Source organism: Blastomyces dermatitidis (genome assembly GCF_000003525.1).
Source record: "Blastomyces dermatitidis ER-3 genomic scaffold supercont1.3, whole genome shotgun sequence".
Lineage (NCBI taxonomy): Eukaryota > Fungi > Ascomycota > Eurotiomycetes > Onygenales > Ajellomycetaceae > Blastomyces > Blastomyces dermatitidis.
In genome coordinates, this window is record NW_025544776.1 from 6,607,136 (window position 1) to 6,624,080 (window position 16,945).

Sequence of the window (16,945 nt, forward strand, 5' to 3'; positions counted from 1 at the left end):
TATTAGTCATACTATGCCATCTCCCGTTAGCGTGCCAAGCTTCATTACGGTTGGATCAGTCTACAGGTACAATCGCGAGCCGCCATTATTTACGTATATGGATGGCAATTTTATGACATCGCCCCGGGAGCCGTGGGAGTTCTATGGTCCCTAGCTAAGGGCAGTGTAGTCGATATTGGTTTCCATTCCCTTCCCGAAGCGGAGCAAGTCGCGTAGCACCCTTACAACCACTGTCTACACTTTTTAAAGATGCAGTTTCTCGACCTACCTACCTAATGAAATATTTTTGGTCCTCGGTGAAGAACTACCCGCTTGGTGACTTGAACTCTTTGTACAAACCAACAGGCGCTTATACTCCCTTCTCGATGCTAAGCTCTATCGACTTGGCGCCAACTCCTCTCTACTCTGGGCTGCGGAGCATGGGAATGAAATTACTGCGCGTAAAGCTTTGAACGCACGTGCTTCATTGCGAGCGTTGGGGACTGATGATAAAACACCGTTGATAATTGCATGCCAGCGTGGTCATGTTAAGGTCGTTGAACTCCTTCTCAATAGAGACGGCATCGATCTCAACGGCGTTGTCAATGACTGGTCCCCTCCGGATCGCCAATTTTCAGTTTTTGGGTCTGCACGGCAAACTATGTCTCCACTTTTGTTTGCGGCTCATGAGAATCATGCAGACATAGTGAAGCTATTGCTCGACCAACCTGGCGTCAATCCACACTTTACCGACGGCTAGGGCTAGTCGGTGTTGCATCATGCAACCAAAGACGGGTGCGAGTCAGTATTGAAATTGCTCCTCGAAAATGACCGTACCCGAACTGCGGCGGATGGCGGCGCGCTGGTTCTGCTTTTATTCAATATGAAACGGTGTTCTGCAGTCTCATTGCTTCTGAGCACGGATGGCCTAGAAGTTGAGCTCTCCCAGCATGATGCGGGTGACTTGCTGCTGCTCCAGTCGTTGAGTATGGGGCTTCTACATATTGTGAAAAAGCTGCTAGTGCTTCCTAGCCGCTCAACGGAGTCCAGGTATCTCTATGAATGGACAACCCGCTTGACATTTGCCGTTGTGCGTAGCGATAAGGCTGCCGTGACCTCCCTTCTCACAAATACCGCAGTCGCGCTAACCACCAAGCCATTTTTGGGTTCACACCACTGTCGTTGCCTCTATGCATGGGGAATGAGGATATTGTCCGGCTCCTCCTTATAGCGGATCATGTCGACCCAAACATCCCAGTCGAGCATGGACAAACGCCTCTATGGATAGCTGCTACATTTGGAAACGCAGAATTTGTGAAGTTGCTGCTAGGAAATGACAAGATTTGATGTCAACCTGAGAGATCGGCACAATCAAACTCCGCTCACCAAGGCTTCAGAACTTGGGCATGTAACGGTCGTCAAGTTGTTGCTTGGACATGAAGATATTGAACCCGACACTGAATGTGACGTCAGCTGGACGACACTGGGCGGCGCTGTTTATAACGGTAACCATGAGGTTGCCAAATTGCTACTTGAGGCCAATCAAGCGATGTCAATGCGGACAAGGTGGGTCCAACCGACCTGTGGGTTGCTGTTCGTAAAAACGATCTGGTGATGGTGGAGCTCCTTCTGGCGACGGACGGAGTAGATCCAAATATCGTCAACAAACTTTTCAGGACGGATCCGCTATCGGTGGCTGTTCTACGAGGAAATGTGGAGATTGCGGGAAAGATTGCTGTTGAGAGAGGATATCAATGTGGTTCACATTGATACCGTGGCTAATACTCCTCTGGACACTGCAATTCTGCGGTTATCTGGCGATAAGCAGCAGCGTATGGTCGAGCTTCTATTGACTAAAGGGGCAGTTCATAGGCAGGAGTTGCTTTCACCGAAGGAGGTTCTAAGTAAAGCTGACCTCGTAGCGTAATGGAAGCTCTTAAGAGGTGCTAGTTTGCGAACTTAAATAAATATAACACTATGCTTTCATATCTTGTTGCGGAATCTTTCACCCAAAGCGTACGGAGTACTATGATGCAAACTGTACAGGAGAGGAGAAATTCATAGGTCCTTAAAGTTGGCTACTCTAGAACAGGGCCCTAGGGACAAAAAAGGTGATCTTTGACCAAGTGACACTTCGCACACAACAAATAGGAACACATTCTCTATATATGATATCTCCGAATGATATTGACCCAATTGCGACTACTCCGTAGTTCTTGGGCCAAACTGCAACCGTCTGACCATGTGACCTGGTGGCTTCGCGACCCAGTCCGGCTAGCGCGAATCACCAGACAGCTCAAGCTCGGATTAAAGATTAACTAAACCAACCATGTGGAAAGCTTCATGCACGATCTTCTCATCTCTCTTGGACAGCAGGCTGTTAGCATCATTTTCCCTCTTGTTGAACCACTGCGAGCATGGTGGGCATGGTGACCTATTTTCTGTCATTAGGTCCATTTAAGGGCCGGTCTGCTCTCTAGCCCTTTGCTCATCGTTCTCCTCGCATTTTCTCCGTCGTATGAGGAAGTCACAACAGGTGTAATTCACCGCATTATCCCGTCGCATACCCTGTTTAACTTGTGAAGAAACCGAGCCAATATTCTTCCCTTGCGGTTATGTCTGTGGTTATATATGCCCAGCCCACTCTTGCCTGTTTTGAATTCGATCGCAACCCAGGTATTTGGGGCTGATATTGAGGAGGAGTTTATCAAAGGCATTTCCCTCCTGTCATATTCCTGAGTCCAGCCCTCCTTGTACGGCGCCCGGCACTTTTAGGTCGAAATGTCTGAGCCTATTTCGATACCGAAGAGCAAGTCACAACCAGATCGTTTGAATGAATACGCGACTGAACCAAACACCGAAATCCTCGACGCGATAGCATATGATCGGGATGGATCTTCCAATTCAACGCCTGATGCTTCGCCGTCATACAATATTGGGCTATCGCGGACATCTTCATTTGGGGCGAGCAGCTCGTTCCAGGAAGATTGGGAGCCTTTCCCTCCTCTGGACAAACTCACTGTTTTTGATCTGCTAGGGAACCTTGCACTACCCCAGAAGCTAGAAAAATGGCAGAACACATTGACTGTTCAGAAAGAAAAGGTTAAGAAACAACAGGAAAAACTGAAGAACACAGGCATACATGCGAAGCAAAGGGTCGTGGGGGAGTGGCGCAAGCGTGTCCCGTCTTCAGACGACCAGCTGGAGAAATACCGGAAACGCATGAAAGATTCTGTTGAGCGGCTAGGTGCTCGTTGGAATGATACTGCGACAGTCACTGCTCGTGAGAAGGTTTCCTTCATCGCAGGTGTGCTTAACATTCTTATCTGTGGATATTTGCTTGGTGCTTACCCGGAATATTTCTTCTACTGGTACACGGCCCAGTTTTGTTATTTCATGCCAATACGCTATTACACCTATCACAGACGTGGATACCATTACTTCCTGGCTGATCTCTGCTACTTCGTCAATTTCTTAACGGTTTTGACTATTTGGGTGCTGCCGGGCTCGAAAAGATTGTTCCTTAGCACATACTGCCTTGCATATGGTAATAATGCCATTGCTATTGCCATGTGGAGGAACTCATTGGTGTTTCACAGTTTTGATAAAGTTACTAGGTAAGTAGGGCCTACGGAGAATCTATATCGATATCAGTTTTCTGACAGAGTTGATATCTAGCCTGTTTATTCATATTATGCCGCCCGTTACCCTCCACTGCTTAATTCATATGACCCCTTCTGATGTATTGCGCAACCGATTCCCCGCTGTCTACAGCATCAAATTCAGCGAACCAGGTAGCCCGGAACATTACTCGCTCGCCGCAATGATGATATGGGCTACCGTTCCTTACGCGGTGTGGCAGCTATCATATCATCTCCTCATAACGGTTCGTCGGCGTGAAAAGATTGCCGCAGGGCGGCCGACAAGCTTTACTTGGCTTCGAAAGTCATACGCCAAGACCTGGATTGGAAAATTTGTCCTCAGCCTCCCGCTCTCCTTACAAGAGCCAGCTTTCATGCTCATACAATATGCCTATGCGCTGCTAACTATAACCCCATGCCCCTTGTGGTTTTGGTACAGTTGGGCCAGCTCTCTTTTCCTAATGGTCGTTTTTTCCTGGAGTGTCTACAACGGCGCGACATATTATATTGACGTTTTTGGGAAAAGGTTCCAAAATGAGCTGGAGCAGCTTAAGAAAGATGTTGCCAAATGGCATACTTCTCCCGAAGGCGGCTCGACCAGTCCTACTTTAGTTCCCGAGTCAGGCAATGGGAAGATATACAGCCATGATGATATGGAGGTCAAGCAAACGGGCTCGTCAGTCCACTGCGCAGTCAACCAGATCCCGCTCCTAGATACGCAGTCAGCCCCTACAACTGTGGATTCTCCTTCAACTTCCGGCCTCTATCCTAGAACCTGAAATCACGGGTCCCACAACCCTCTTTCGTCTCTTCGTCCTTTTGCCTTTTTACTTTTTTTCGTTAATTTCTTTCGTTATGGATACCCTCCTGAAGCGTTCCCGTTATTCTTGGACTTTCTATTTTCTGCGCGTTATCTGTCGATACTGCGAGGCGAAATTTGCCCATCAGCGTGTTTTTTACCTCCTGTGTTGCCCGCCAACCAGCTGGATATGTGGTATCCATTTTTGCTTTTCGAATCCAGTTTCAATGTCTTTTTCTGGGTCAGTTATCTTTGATAATTTTGGACAAGGAGTTTTGAACCTTGCTGTTCCCCGTTGATTTATGTAGGGTGATTACCTGACATTACTAATCTGATCATGATATTGTAACTTGATTGCGTTCCAATTCCATTCTTTTTCCCTGTTTCCCCATCGAAGTCGACTTCAGATTGCTGAGGCGACTCCACCAAAAACCTGGAGATGACATAAACGTCACGTGATTGTCCAAACTTTACCTAGCGCGGTTTGCACATTGATAACCTCCGCCTGTTTCAACCTCGACCATAGCAAATCTTTTTCAACCCACCATTCTTCAAAACCCTGTTCTTGCACGCTTCGCTGTTACTTATATACCATTCAACGCATACCGGAAGTTGCTATTCGAATTTTTCTCACTCTCTCGACGCGGCAGCATGAAATCGGTTGCCCTGACCCGCAATGCGGTGTCAGCACAGAGAATGGCCGCATGTGCGTCGAGCATCAAGACAACTCTCCAGTGAATATTCAGTTACTGACCCCGAATAGTACGCTGCCGCATTCCAGGAACTCTAGGTCCTTATTCGGCCGCGACTTCACGTTACCGACGTTCCCTTCCCCAACATGTCCAAGCCCTGGCTCTTCTCCTCCCGCTCGAGCACCAACAGCGCGGCTATGCCACGCAGCACACTTCCTCTTCAACTCCCTTAGAGCCGCCATCATTCCCTCCTCCAGGGTTTAACGCAGACCAGGCGAAGAAGCCACTCCCAGCAAAGACTGCGCAGAAACCGACACCAGCATCGGTACAGCCGGATAAAACCGGAGGCGAACCTCGTGAGCAGATCCAAGTTACATCCACAACCGATAGTTCATCTGCAGAAGCGATGGTTGCGGAAGGGAAAGATTTAAACTATCATGATGTGGAAGCTGCAGAGAAAAGGACTGTTGAGGAGAAGAAGGAAGCTAAGAAACTTACATTGGGTCAGAGGATCAAGAAAGAGGCCCAGCATTATTGGGATGGGACTAAGCTATTGGCTACGGAGGTCAAGATCAGTACACAGCTTGCCTTAAAGATGGCTGCTGGTTATGAACTTAGCCGTAGGGAACATCGACAAGTTAGCCTTCCATCTGCGAATATCTTTTGATTTCCGCTCTCCTTCCATGTGCCCGACCAAGCCGGAATGATATCGCTAACGTATAGATAATAGCTACGACGTACAGTTCAAGATTTAGCTCGACTGGTACCCTTCTCTGTTTTTGTTATCGTCCCGTTTGCCGAATTCCTCCTGCCGGTCGCACTGAAGCTCTTCCCGAACTTGCTTCCCAGCACCTATGAAGGCCAAAAGTCCAAGGAGCAGAAAGCAGCTATACTTCGCGCGACACGGAAGGAGATGGGCTCGTTCCTGCAGAATACACTCAAGGAGACTGGCCTTCCAGTCAACGCCAGAAACGCCAAAAAAGAAGAGTTCGCTGAGTTTTTCAGGAAGGTTCGAGCTACTGGCGAGTCGCCTTCGGAAGAAGATGTTATCAAGGTCTGCCAGACCTTCAAAGATGATCTTACCTTGGATAACTTGTCGCGACCTCAATTGGTGGCGATGTGCAAATACATAAATCTCAATACCTTCGGTACAGATGCAATGCTTCGGTACAATGTACGTCACCGGATGCGTCAAATTAAGCGTGATGACAAAGCCATTTCATTTGAAGGCGTCGAATCGCTTTCCGTTCCCGAACTCCAGATGGCCTGTGCTTCTCGTGGACTGCGCACTCACGGCGTATCCCCGGGCCGTCTGCGGGACGACCTGTCCATGTGGCTTGACCTACGCCTCAGGAAGCGCGTACCATCGACCCTCCTCGTTCTCAGCAATGCCTATATGTACACGCAGAAGTCCCAGGAATACGAAATTTCCTCCCAGATCGATGCACTCCGATCCGTCCTGTCCAGCATCCCCGAAGAGCTCTTCCACGAAATTGAGCTCGAGGTGCATAACGCCGAAGGCGCAGCCACCAACAAGCAGCGTCTTGAGGTTATCAAGGAGCAGCAAGAGCTCATCGAAGAGGAAAACGAGCAGAACACCGAAAACGAAGAGGCTGGTGTTTCCACTCCCAAGGATCATGAGGACATCGACGAGTCGGACGACAAGAATATGGAAGCAGCTGCTCCAGATCAGGAAATCCAGAATTCAGAGGCCCAATCGTCCGAAGGGGATGCCGAAAAGCAGCAGGAGAAGGAGAAGAAGGTTTAAATCAATTCCTGGTCTCCGGAGGTAGCGAGCGCACAAGCTTGGCCTTGCTACTACTTGGTCTATATTGTAAAAACCCCCTGAATTGCTGGTGTGGCCTGTGCTAGATTCTCCCCCGCGGCAATTATTATGTCACGAAATAAATTCCACCTTGCTGCTTCTTCGTTTCTTGGCCCATTTTTTTTATTTGTATTATTATTAACATATCTTTTCTAGTATTTCCCCACGTCATTCTCGAATTCTCGGATCTGCCTGATTACATTTTCTCCCTCAGTTTCATAGGGCAACTAGCACGGCTTTGATCTCCTTTGTCAGCTTCGACCCCTGGCTTCTATCTTTTATTCTTTGGCTTGCTTAGTGCAAACGTTCTTTTTCCTCCTTCTCTTTTCCTTTGTTGTTCTTGTTTCCTGCTATGCCTTTCTTGCTTTTTCTCTTTCTTTTCTTCCCTTTTGCACATTTTTACTCCGCTTACTAACTAGTTTCCTGGGATAGACGTTGGTGTTTGTTTGGAATTAACAAGGTTTCAACAGTGATTTTATTTCTGTGTCAGAATAGATGGGTCTAGGTTGGGTTGGTGAAATTATCTCTTTGTGGTTTCATTGCTGTTCCCAACGGAAGATATTTAAATATAAATAAATTGTTTTTTAAATTGGCTGGTTAGTTGGGTTCTTGGGACATTTACACATGTTGGTACCTAGGGCGGTTATTTCACCGAGTTGTCTTCGTGTATATACAGAAATCACTTTTAAGGAGTACAACTTGATATGAACTACGTTACATACGAGGTATCTTTATCATCAAGCGCCTGAATATCTGTATCTAGCTTTAATGATCTCTGGGTGCAAAAATCACAATTATATAAAAAAGATCGTAGATAGATCTGTCCAACGCCAGATAACCTCGGCACAGACATGGGAACGAACATGGTTAGCGTGCCACCCCGGAGCAGCAACCGGGAAATAACCAACTCTCCAGACCGGTATATATGTTGGCACCGGGAGGGTTATGAAGAGACAGGCATTGTTTAGATCATTGCACACCTACGCAAGTAAGACTTATAGCGTTCAAAGTTGCTCATTATTGCGTTCGAGGCTGCTGAGAACCATGGCGCCGCTATCTCCCACATCGAAGGTTGGTTGTTTTTGCAGGCCGTCCAACCCCCAAAACAAATTGATAGCCGGCGCATTATATACCTTCTTCTTGTTGTTCCTAGTTAAAAAGCCCTTCTGACCACTCCGCCGGGATGGGATATATATTAATAGCAAGCCATCGAACGACTGAGACGTTATGTCCCGCCCCCAACCAGTTACGACTCCGTCCCGCTGTCGCGACAGGCTGCTGTGCTGCTTCTGCTCTTTGCCGATCGACGAGGCGATCTTCGGGTTATCTTAACCATCAGATCTAACACACTCAAATCATGTATGTCACGCTTGCGCCACGAGCCGTTCGTCAGGTTCTTTTGTAGTTCTTTTTGGTTGGGGGATATAACTGCTCAATTGGCAGGTTCACTAACCGATCACCCATTTTCCTTTTTTGAATATTTGAATTAGACCCCGGTCAAGCAGCACTACCAGGTGGGAAGGCGGATTCATTATCAGAGACGCCGTTCGAGACTGCTCGGCGCGAAGCATTTGAGGAAATCGGCCTGCCCAATATCGATCAGAAGTTCCCATCCCCTTTTTGGGTAGAGCATCTCTGCGAACTCCCCGCCAATCTTGCACGGACCGAGCTGGTCGTACGGCCGTGTGTGGCGCTTCTCCACTCTTACGACGAAGTTACAGGTGAAGATGCTGATCCGGAGGAGGCGTTCATGCCCCAACTCGACGCCAAGGAGGTGGCGGCCGTCTTCTCGGGGCCATTCCACAATTTCCTGATGATGCGGGACGAGCCCCGTGGCGAGGATGATTTCAGTCTTCCAGACGACCCTTCCGAGTGGTATGATGGAACATGGACCAACTGGAACACTACTTGGTGGCGCAGTATGTTTGACTGTCATGAATATAACCCCCCCCTTCCTTCCCACCTAACTGGAATTTCCCCCCCCCTCTCCTGGAGTCCCTCAGTTACTAAAACTTGGGGTAGTGCACCATTTCTTCGTTCCGATAACGAACCAAAAGGTTACAAAGCCAAGAAGAAAGAGCATTGACCAAGATGCCGCTGTTGATGAACTAGAGAGGCAGGAGATATCCATGGGACTAACCCGCTATCAAGTATTCGGTATGACCGCTCGAATTCTAGTCGATGCTGCTCGAGTGGCCTACGCAGAAGAGCCTGAATTCGAACATAACAGTCATTTTGGGGACGAGGACATGATCGCTCGGCTGAAAAAGATCGGCAGGTTCAAGGAAACCCGAGACCCGGCGGACGAACTTACTACAGAAATGTTTGAAAAAGCCTCCAAATTGACGTGATTTTAAATCAGCCGGACCGACCCTCAGAACTTGTGAGGACACAGACTTTCTGCTAAATATTTGGCGTTTGGTTCCTTTTCTTTTCTTTCTCTTCTTTTTTTTGGGGGGGGGGGTTTCCTGGGCACGCACTGTGCAACGCATTAGCGTTGCTTGCGAGATTTTATTGGCGTTCGTGGAGATGGGTTGTGAGCTTTTCTTTGTTTTCGTCAACCATTTGCTCATATGCTGTTGGGCCCAACGCTTGGCTTGGTTACTTAACTTCGAAGGTTATATAGATCCCCCCCCCTTGTCCTTCTCCGGCGTTTGCCAGAGAGGGAAAAAAACCTTCAACTTTGTTTACATCATTGTTAGAATTTGTTCTGTTGCTGTTGTGGTTTGTTTTCCTTTATGTTTATGGATTTACCTCCGCGTGGAAGTTACATTTGCATGCATGCTGCAAGTTATATTCCGGCAAGATTTGGGTCGACGCACTCTCGTATCATCACCGAATATGGCTGTTCGTATTGTGCTTCTTTGTCGCTGAGAGCAATTTCGAAATATTCAATTTCCCACCCCCCTCCACGAGAAGCACGGCTGACAAGCCAACCCAATCCAAGAGCTTGCGCATGTTGCTCAGTTTAACATTCGAATCCGGAATGTTACCTGTTGGGCTCTATTATATATTATTGACTGCGACTCGCTGCCATGCTGCCCTCTCCCAGTCTCTCTAACACTCGCGACACAGGACAGATGACGTCCAGAGGAATTCATAGACATACACCTCCGCTCCTCACCTCGAAGTCGCTGGAGGGTTTGGAGAAAGTCATTCCTCTACGAGGGTTCTCACCCAGCAATCCAAGCTGCAGGAGTTGGAAGTTCGATAAACCCTTACCAGACCTTCCACGCCCCACTTCTAGTGTCTATAGCCCTGACGATGAAGCCGCCGGGGTGATTGAGAGCCATTTACCCCCCTGTCCTCGGAATACCTTGATGCCTGAGCCGCCTCCGCGTGCGCCATCAAGAGCTCACAGCCTGGGTTCGTCAGAGCACTACCACAAGGCGACCCGTGAACCTCCGGTGGATGAGGATGTACATCTACGGATACCGAAGAAGTCGTTATCTCTCCAGCCCTGTGGGTATCAGTCAGCGCCGAACCTACTTCTCGAGGCGGCCACTCGCGCGTCACTTAGGGCACCCACTGGCCCATACCACCCACATTACGGGTGGTCGTGGGGTCTGAAATCGAAGTCTCGCTCCAACTCGACTCACGCACTGCACAGTGGTTCCACGACTGGCGATCTAGTCCATCCTATTTCAAATACAACTATTGAGAGTGTCGGCCCAATGCTACTATTTCCCGCTTTAGACTATCATCGGTGTGGCAGGGACGAAAGCCGTGAGTCGTCGTTGGCAGTGGTGGATGACAGTGGGTCAGAGATGTGCCGCTGCGAAGTCCTTAGCGAGCCTGTGCGGCCTCGACGGTACTCAGAGGAAGCTGCCTCTGACATTTACATAGAACACCCGCGGAAAATGGGACTGTCTTCTACCGGCCAGCTTCCCGCTACCAACGTTGCACGAGGCGCCACCATCACATCAGTGCCAGAAATCGAAGTTCAACCCCAATACGGAAATCGTACAGAACTATACTCTTTCTCCTCTGACAGCAGCGTATCCGACCACAACTTGAATATTACCCCCACTCCCAATAATACCCCAACAGTCTCAACATTTGATCGCCGGAGAACCAAACAACTCGCTGTCCCGATCTCCGACTACCAGCGCTACGGGCCGAAAGCGTGGAAAACGAAAAGTAACCGCAGGCCCAGTACCATGTTCAAGCGTAAGATGATGAAACCAAAAGTCAAACGTCCTTCTCCTCAGCTCCCACCATTGCCGCCGTCCCCCATACCCCTACGGCAATACTATCAGCAAAGCCACCGTTACTCCCAGCCTCAATCGCAATCACAAGGCCAATCCCAATTTTTCTCGAGCCCCTTAACCCTTCTCCCCCGCCGTATGAAAACATTTCTTTCCAAAGCCTTTCATGTCCGAAATAACAGCACGCCTGTTAGACCCTTACGACCTCCTCGACCTCCATCCCCTTCGCCGATGAGGTATTTCCTACCTCTTCTCCCGCCTCCGCCGCCCCCGCCTACAAAGGAACGGGAGGATGAACAACAACAGCAACTGGATAAACAACAGCTGGAGCAGGAGCAGCAACAGCAAGGTCAGCAGGAGAAAGAACGGGAGAGTCGACGGAGTCTGCGGGGCGGAAGCTTGTTTCGAAGGAGTATGGCAATGACGAGGGAACGGTTGGGATTAGGGCTATCAAGTCCAGACATGCGGAAGATGGCATTGAAGGATCGAATCGTGATTGTTGGGCCTACTGATCCGGCTGTAATGGCTGATGAGAGGGCGGGTGAGTGGGTCTGAGACGTACGTGTCTCTGTGAAGCTGTACACTACGTTTTCGGTTGGAGATACCCTGTCAGGATGGTGTTCGGATCTGTTACATCATCACTCTGTTGCAAGTTGGAGTTGTTCATTACAGCGTGCTTCAGTCTTTCACTTCATGCTCGTTTGAGTATTTTTCTCTTTATGTTGCTACTCATGTCAAACTTCTCACTGGGCCTGGGAAGTCGGACTGGTGCAAACTACATTCTCACGCTATCCTATTCGCCCGTCGCCACTATGGGATACACCGATTTTTCTTTGTTTGGGCTTGGATCGTCTCTACGTGATATACTTGGCTTATGATATCATGTTACCTCTGTTATTTTCTTTTCCCGTTTATATAGATAGTCAGAATGACGGCATCGCGTTAGAGAGACAATTATAATGGATAATATGATCGTTTATTGATAATGTCACTAGTGAAAATGAACTGTGCCACCGCGAGGGCGCATGAAAGTAACTAACTCAGACATCCCTGACGGTTTCTTAACAACATGGAATTCACAGGAGGTAACACATGGAAACAGACAGCTCCTTGGGACAGGTACCAAGCAAGCCAGCAAATGAGACAAAGAGATCCATGGATATAGCATTAGGATTTTACACACGATATGAACACTTGGAGTAATGCATAAAAGGAACTGAAACTAGACAGCACGTCTGACTCGCAGAATGACAAGAATTTATCCCATGTTTGTAATATGGCATTCATTAACTATCTTTTCTCAAGCCTACCAGCAAAGTAGTATAAATTAGGGCCATCGAACTATAATTTTTATAGGCCTTTATATGGCACGCTTGAGAATCGGCCGCGACAGCCATGCTGTCGGAGAGACGCGGAATATGGTGGCATGAATTTGGGAAAGTGGATGGAGCTCTGTCTGCTAAATTTCGTATTACCTGGATACAGGCCGCCGGTATCTAACAGATTAAATTTTAGACTAGGATCGTGCGGTGATGTAAGGCTGGATGTACCCCTATTTAAATGCAAAATACAATTCCCAGCTCCAAAGCTATCATTGGCCAGAAGGCCCGGGCGCAGGGTCATATTGTGTATGGGTTTTCTTTTTCTTATTATTCTCTCTCTCCTCCTCCGAATCTGTGTCGTCATCCTCATCAATTGTGCCTAGGGCAAAGTAGTCCCCTTGTTTGGGCTCAGGCCACACCGCTTGGGAGGTAGTCTGATCGGCTGTGGCCACCTTGGCACGCAACTGACGTCTAGAAGCCTTCCACACCCAGAAAGACAGAACCAAAGCGTTTATGGCAATTATGCATGCCATAGAAGCGGACCAAGAAACGCTGGCTCCGGACAACAGCATGCCAGTAATAATGTTGGTCCAGCCCAGGATTAGCGTGAGTCGTCCAAGCCATATGTGTAAGTACGAGGCCCAGTGCCGACGGCGAATGCGAACGAAGACCCGATGATGCTGCCAGCCCAGCAGGCCCTGGATGAAGAGGTACGAACCTAGAGATACACCGATCCATTGGTGAACGGTGTTTATGTGGTGGTTCATCAAGAGTCCGATGATTATACCGGACCAAGCGAACAGAGAGGCTACCAGCTGGATGAACCAGTGATATTTGAAAGCCTTAGAGGACCCAGATCGCATTGCTATTGTACCAAGGGGGAACAAGATGAAGAACGCAACAAACATCACAAAACCGTGTATAGAAGATATAGGGTTGTCTCTGATCGACGATATCATACCGCCTGCGCTTAAAGGGCTGTCCGACGTCCCCAGTCGGGGCATCCCTGTTCTAATCGGGGGCAATGATGGAGGGGTTTTGGCAGTGCTAACTGATCGAGCCATATCCACGTAGAAATTTCCCCAACCACCGTTTCCAGCATGGTGTTTATGCATATCCAGATGGACATCGTATGAGTATACCGGGATATCTTGTTTATCGTTCCACGCCCAAATCCACGGCTGTGAAGAGGCTTGAGCGGAGATCGGAGCACCTGGCCATTTTTCACATGAATAGCACACGAGGGCGATTTTCGCAGTAGTCATCGCACGGCTACCCTGCATCCACGATGCTTGGAGCACGCGAAGATCCGCTCCGCCCATCTGGTTCTGAGAAACCAACTGCGGCTGTGTGTGGCCATCCACCGTGCGGATACTGACGATGGGGCCATGCTGGTCGGAAGGGATCCCGTAGATGATAAACATTAATGATCCTCTCATGGACGATCCAGTACCTATGGCAGTCCATCCCAGTGCAGACGTTCGAGGAATTTCCATCGTTAGGTACATGTCGTGATGGAGCGAAGATCTATTGTAATGCATCGCAACGCCCATGCAAAAGTCAACGCTAGATGGCCCATGTTCATTGTGGCCGAATCGACAATATTGAACAGGCTCTGAGACAGTAAAGGTGGTGATAAACAAAATGAGGGCGTAAATCGATACGAGAAGATATCTACCAAGGATGGCCATTTTAGCTAGGAAGTATCCCGCTGGCGAAGTCATGAAAGAGAGAGAGGCGCGAACGTGTCCGGGAGGTAAATGGAGTCATATCTAGGTATCCCATGGCCCAAGAAGAAAGCTGCAAAGTCAAGACATCGCCAACTAGGAATGTTACACCTGTTCGAGGCCAAGTAAGAGTACTGTAATTTTTTGCCCGGAATGGCAAGGCGTGGCTGTCTTTAGTTTGGTAACTATCGATGAAACCGTTAACTAACTTAACTATTATTGGTGAGCACAGTGATATGCAGTGTCAGCAACTACGGCACTAGCGCATCGAGCATGACATGCGGACCATTCAATGTCAGCATCATGGAACGGTTTTGATATAATGGGCAGGGCTAAATTAAGGAAAGTAGTTATGATGTATGAAATTGAGTTTATATTTTTGATATCTCTGTCTGAGAGTTGACAAATCGAATGATCATGATTCCTAGAGTTCTTCAAAGAATTGTCTTTTCTTTTTTTCTTTTCAATTTAGGTATAGGATCACTACTCTTAGAGACACGATATGTGCTGAAGAGCTCGGTGGACTTGCCGACAGGCTGGTCGCGAAAATCGTCAGTCTCAGGGGATCGAGTCATTAGAGTAAGCATTGGGCTCAAGCAGCATGGATGGGAAACATTGGAGCAGCATCTAATGGAAAGTATGTTTTGTGTTGTTATCCATCGATTTTGCTAGTATGTGTTAAAATAAACGTAGTCTCTGATCCATCCCACCCCCGATATGGCAAGTACCTTTCTTCAACTGAGGTCAATCGGTTAGTTAGAGTGGCGCCGACGTCCTCTAATCTGGTAACTGCCTGGCTCCAAGAAGCTAGTTCCTTACCGTCAAATTTGACGGTTTCCGCCTCTGAAGACTTGATCTCATTTAATGCACCGATCGGGGTTGTTGAACGGTTGTTCAGGGCAAATTATGCGGAGTATCAAAACGAGAATGGATTCACCATGATACGATCCTTGACATGGTCAATACCTGCCGGCCTAGTCGATCACATCGATGTTGTCGAACCCACCAACTCGTTTTTCATACCACGCGGGCAATCTAGATATGGGGGCCTACCCCCGCCGGATTGGGAAAGAGAACATCGTATACCAACTTATGAGGAACTGGTGGAAGAGGATGTCTTAGAGCGCGGCCATCTCGGCATCCCTCTAGCCCATGAGCTATCCCAGGCGCCCACTGTCAAGGAAGCATGCAATCGACTAGCGATCTCAATAGTATGCCTAAGCGTGCTTTACGGCACATGGGGTTATCCGCAGAAGGCGTTCGCTAAAAATAGTATCGCATTAGTGAATTTCCTGGGCGAAGTCAACAATAGGTCCGACATCGAGCTATTCCTCAACCGTTATAATCCATCCGCCGCCAAAGCGAATGCAGCGTACCAATTCACGACGGAGATCATAGCAGATGGAGATGATCAACAAACACCCAATACTCCAGAGCAGAATAATGCTAATAAAGGGTTCGAAGGTGCTTTGGACGCACAGACTATCCTTGGTCTCAGTTGGCCGGTTCCGATGACGACATATAATGTAGGCTCGAAGCCCCCATTTCGACCTGTCGAGGACCATCAAGAAAACACCAATGAACCATACCTGGCGTGGCTCCAGTACATGCAAACTAAAGAGACATTACCTCACGTTATCTCTATCTCATATGCTGATACCGAGCGATCCGTCCCCCCAGAGTACGCAAGGAGAGTCTGTAGGGAGTTCGCCAAACTGGGAGCCCGCGGCGTCTCGATCCTTGTTGCTAGTGGGGACTGGGGGGTCGGAAAAAGTGAGCGGTGCGTAATGGATAACGGCAGAGGCAAGCAAAGGCGTTTTGCGCCCTCTTTCCCGTCCAGCTGCCCCTATGTTACTAGCGTAGGAGCTACGCGACTAGTGGGTTCCGAGATCGTAGGGTTCGATGGTCGCGGAGATTTTGCCAGCGGCGGTGGCTTCAGTGAACTTTTCGAACGGCCACGATATCAGGCCATGGCGGTTGAAAATTACCTGGAGGCTCTTGGAAATGAACATCAAGGCCTTTTCAATCGGAGGGGACGCGGATATCCTGATATTGCCGCACTAGGTTATCACTTCTCTGTCCTTTGGAATGGTCAAGCGCATCTCCAGGACGGAACAAGTGCTTCAGCTCCAACAGTTTCTGCCATAATCGCACTGGTCAATGATGCCTTGCTTGACAATGGGCACCCACCGCTAGGCTTCTTGAATCCTTGGCTCTATTCTGAAGCCCGTGATGCATTTACTGACATCACCTGGGGATCTAATAGAGGGTGCAACACTAGTGGATTCCCTGCTTTGGCTGGATGGGATCCAGCAACAGGACTAGGTACTCCTGTGAGTGAATTGAATCCTGAGGGAATGTTTCTCTTAAGCAAAGTTAACATATTATAGTGGTTCCCGAAGTTGAAAGATTTGGCGATAAAAGCAAAGTTTCGCGCAGATGAGCCGTGGTACATGCAAGGAGTACATACAGCATAGCATGGTAGGGAGGAGGTTGGCGAGAGTTTATGTTGCAGGAAGCATCACGTGACTAGACTAGAGGCCAGCTTTGGATCGTCCAATTAAAGTTGAACCTAAGATAACCTTTTTCCTTTTCCCTGTTGGAGCTACTACACAAGCCCTAACCCATGTGACCCACACACATATATTTAGCTTTCACTAGCTACTAGTTAGATAACAACAACAACCAACCACGTTCAACCTCTCTCACATTCCCTTCAGTCACATGACATGTGGCAGCTTGACGCCGAGTC

At 48.5% G+C, this 16,945-nt stretch overlaps 10 protein-coding genes across 10 annotated transcripts; 9 read left to right on the forward strand and 1 right to left on the reverse strand.

Annotated features, from left to right (window-relative positions):
* Nucleotides 1-13: 13 nt before the first annotated feature.
* BDCG_16764 (uncharacterized protein) lies at nucleotides 14-739 on the forward strand (the record flags this gene model as incomplete). The annotated part of the gene is made up of 2 exons (XM_045425958.1): nucleotides 14-132; nucleotides 346-739. The coding sequence occupies 2 exons, from the start codon at nucleotides 14-16 to the stop codon at nucleotides 737-739; spliced, it is 513 nt and encodes a 170-aa protein (XP_045280542.1).
* Nucleotides 740-862: 123 nt separating this feature from the next.
* BDCG_16765 (uncharacterized protein) lies at nucleotides 863-1,210 on the forward strand (the record flags this gene model as incomplete). Its single annotated transcript, XM_045425959.1, has 1 exon — nucleotides 863-1,210. One exon carries the CDS (start codon nucleotides 863-865, stop codon nucleotides 1,208-1,210), a length of 348 nt encoding a protein of 115 aa, XP_045280543.1.
* Nucleotides 1,211-1,312: 102 nt separating this feature from the next.
* On the forward strand, nucleotides 1,313-1,594 carry BDCG_16766 (uncharacterized protein; the record flags this gene model as incomplete). Its single annotated transcript, XM_045425960.1, has 1 exon — nucleotides 1,313-1,594. The coding sequence occupies one exon, from the start codon at nucleotides 1,313-1,315 to the stop codon at nucleotides 1,592-1,594; it is 282 nt and encodes a 93-aa protein (XP_045280544.1).
* A 96-nt stretch (nucleotides 1,595-1,690) lies between these two features.
* Nucleotides 1,691-1,906, forward strand: BDCG_16767 (uncharacterized protein; the record flags this gene model as incomplete). Its single annotated transcript, XM_045425961.1, has 1 exon — nucleotides 1,691-1,906. The coding sequence occupies one exon, from the start codon at nucleotides 1,691-1,693 to the stop codon at nucleotides 1,904-1,906; it is 216 nt and encodes a 71-aa protein (XP_045280545.1).
* An 854-nt stretch (nucleotides 1,907-2,760) lies between these two features.
* BDCG_03658 (glycerophosphocholine acyltransferase) lies at nucleotides 2,761-4,399 on the forward strand (the record flags this gene model as incomplete). The annotated part of the gene is made up of 2 exons (XM_045419295.1): nucleotides 2,761-3,596; nucleotides 3,658-4,399. The coding sequence occupies 2 exons, from the start codon at nucleotides 2,761-2,763 to the stop codon at nucleotides 4,397-4,399; spliced, it is 1,578 nt and encodes a 525-aa protein (XP_045275646.1).
* Nucleotides 4,400-5,070: 671 nt separating this feature from the next.
* On the forward strand, nucleotides 5,071-6,879 carry BDCG_03659 (MRS7 family protein; the record flags this gene model as incomplete). The annotated part of the gene is made up of 3 exons (XM_045419296.1): nucleotides 5,071-5,125; nucleotides 5,183-5,748; nucleotides 5,842-6,879. 3 exons carry the CDS (start codon nucleotides 5,071-5,073, stop codon nucleotides 6,877-6,879), a joined length of 1,659 nt encoding a protein of 552 aa, XP_045275647.1.
* A 1,101-nt stretch (nucleotides 6,880-7,980) lies between these two features.
* BDCG_03660 (NUDIX domain-containing protein) lies at nucleotides 7,981-9,287 on the forward strand (the record flags this gene model as incomplete). Its single annotated transcript, XM_045419297.1, has 4 exons — nucleotides 7,981-8,007; nucleotides 8,139-8,295; nucleotides 8,427-8,855; nucleotides 8,959-9,287. 4 exons carry the CDS (start codon nucleotides 7,981-7,983, stop codon nucleotides 9,285-9,287), a joined length of 942 nt encoding a protein of 313 aa, XP_045275648.1.
* Nucleotides 9,288-9,971: 684 nt separating this feature from the next.
* BDCG_03661 (uncharacterized protein) lies at nucleotides 9,972-11,699 on the forward strand (the record flags this gene model as incomplete). The annotated part of the gene is made up of 1 exon (XM_045419298.1): nucleotides 9,972-11,699. One exon carries the CDS (start codon nucleotides 9,972-9,974, stop codon nucleotides 11,697-11,699), a length of 1,728 nt encoding a protein of 575 aa, XP_045275649.1.
* A 353-nt stretch (nucleotides 11,700-12,052) lies between these two features.
* BDCG_03662 (uncharacterized protein) lies at nucleotides 12,053-16,650 on the reverse strand. The gene is made up of 2 exons (XM_045419299.1): nucleotides 12,695-16,650; nucleotides 12,053-12,640 (listed from the first exon to the last, which is right to left on the reverse strand). The coding sequence occupies exon 1, from the start codon at nucleotides 14,188-14,190 to the stop codon at nucleotides 12,736-12,738; it is 1,455 nt and encodes a 484-aa protein (XP_045275650.1). The 5' UTR covers nucleotides 14,191-16,650; the 3' UTR covers nucleotides 12,053-12,640; nucleotides 12,695-12,735.
* On the forward strand, nucleotides 14,105-16,670 carry BDCG_03663 (tripeptidyl peptidase; the record flags this gene model as incomplete). Its single annotated transcript, XM_045419300.1, has 5 exons — nucleotides 14,105-14,318; nucleotides 14,426-14,436; nucleotides 14,666-14,830; nucleotides 14,887-16,526; nucleotides 16,584-16,670. The coding sequence occupies exons 1-5, from the start codon at nucleotides 14,227-14,229 to the stop codon at nucleotides 16,668-16,670; spliced, it is 1,995 nt and encodes a 664-aa protein (XP_045275651.1). The 5' UTR covers nucleotides 14,105-14,226.
* Nucleotides 16,671-16,945: the final 275 nt, after the last annotated feature.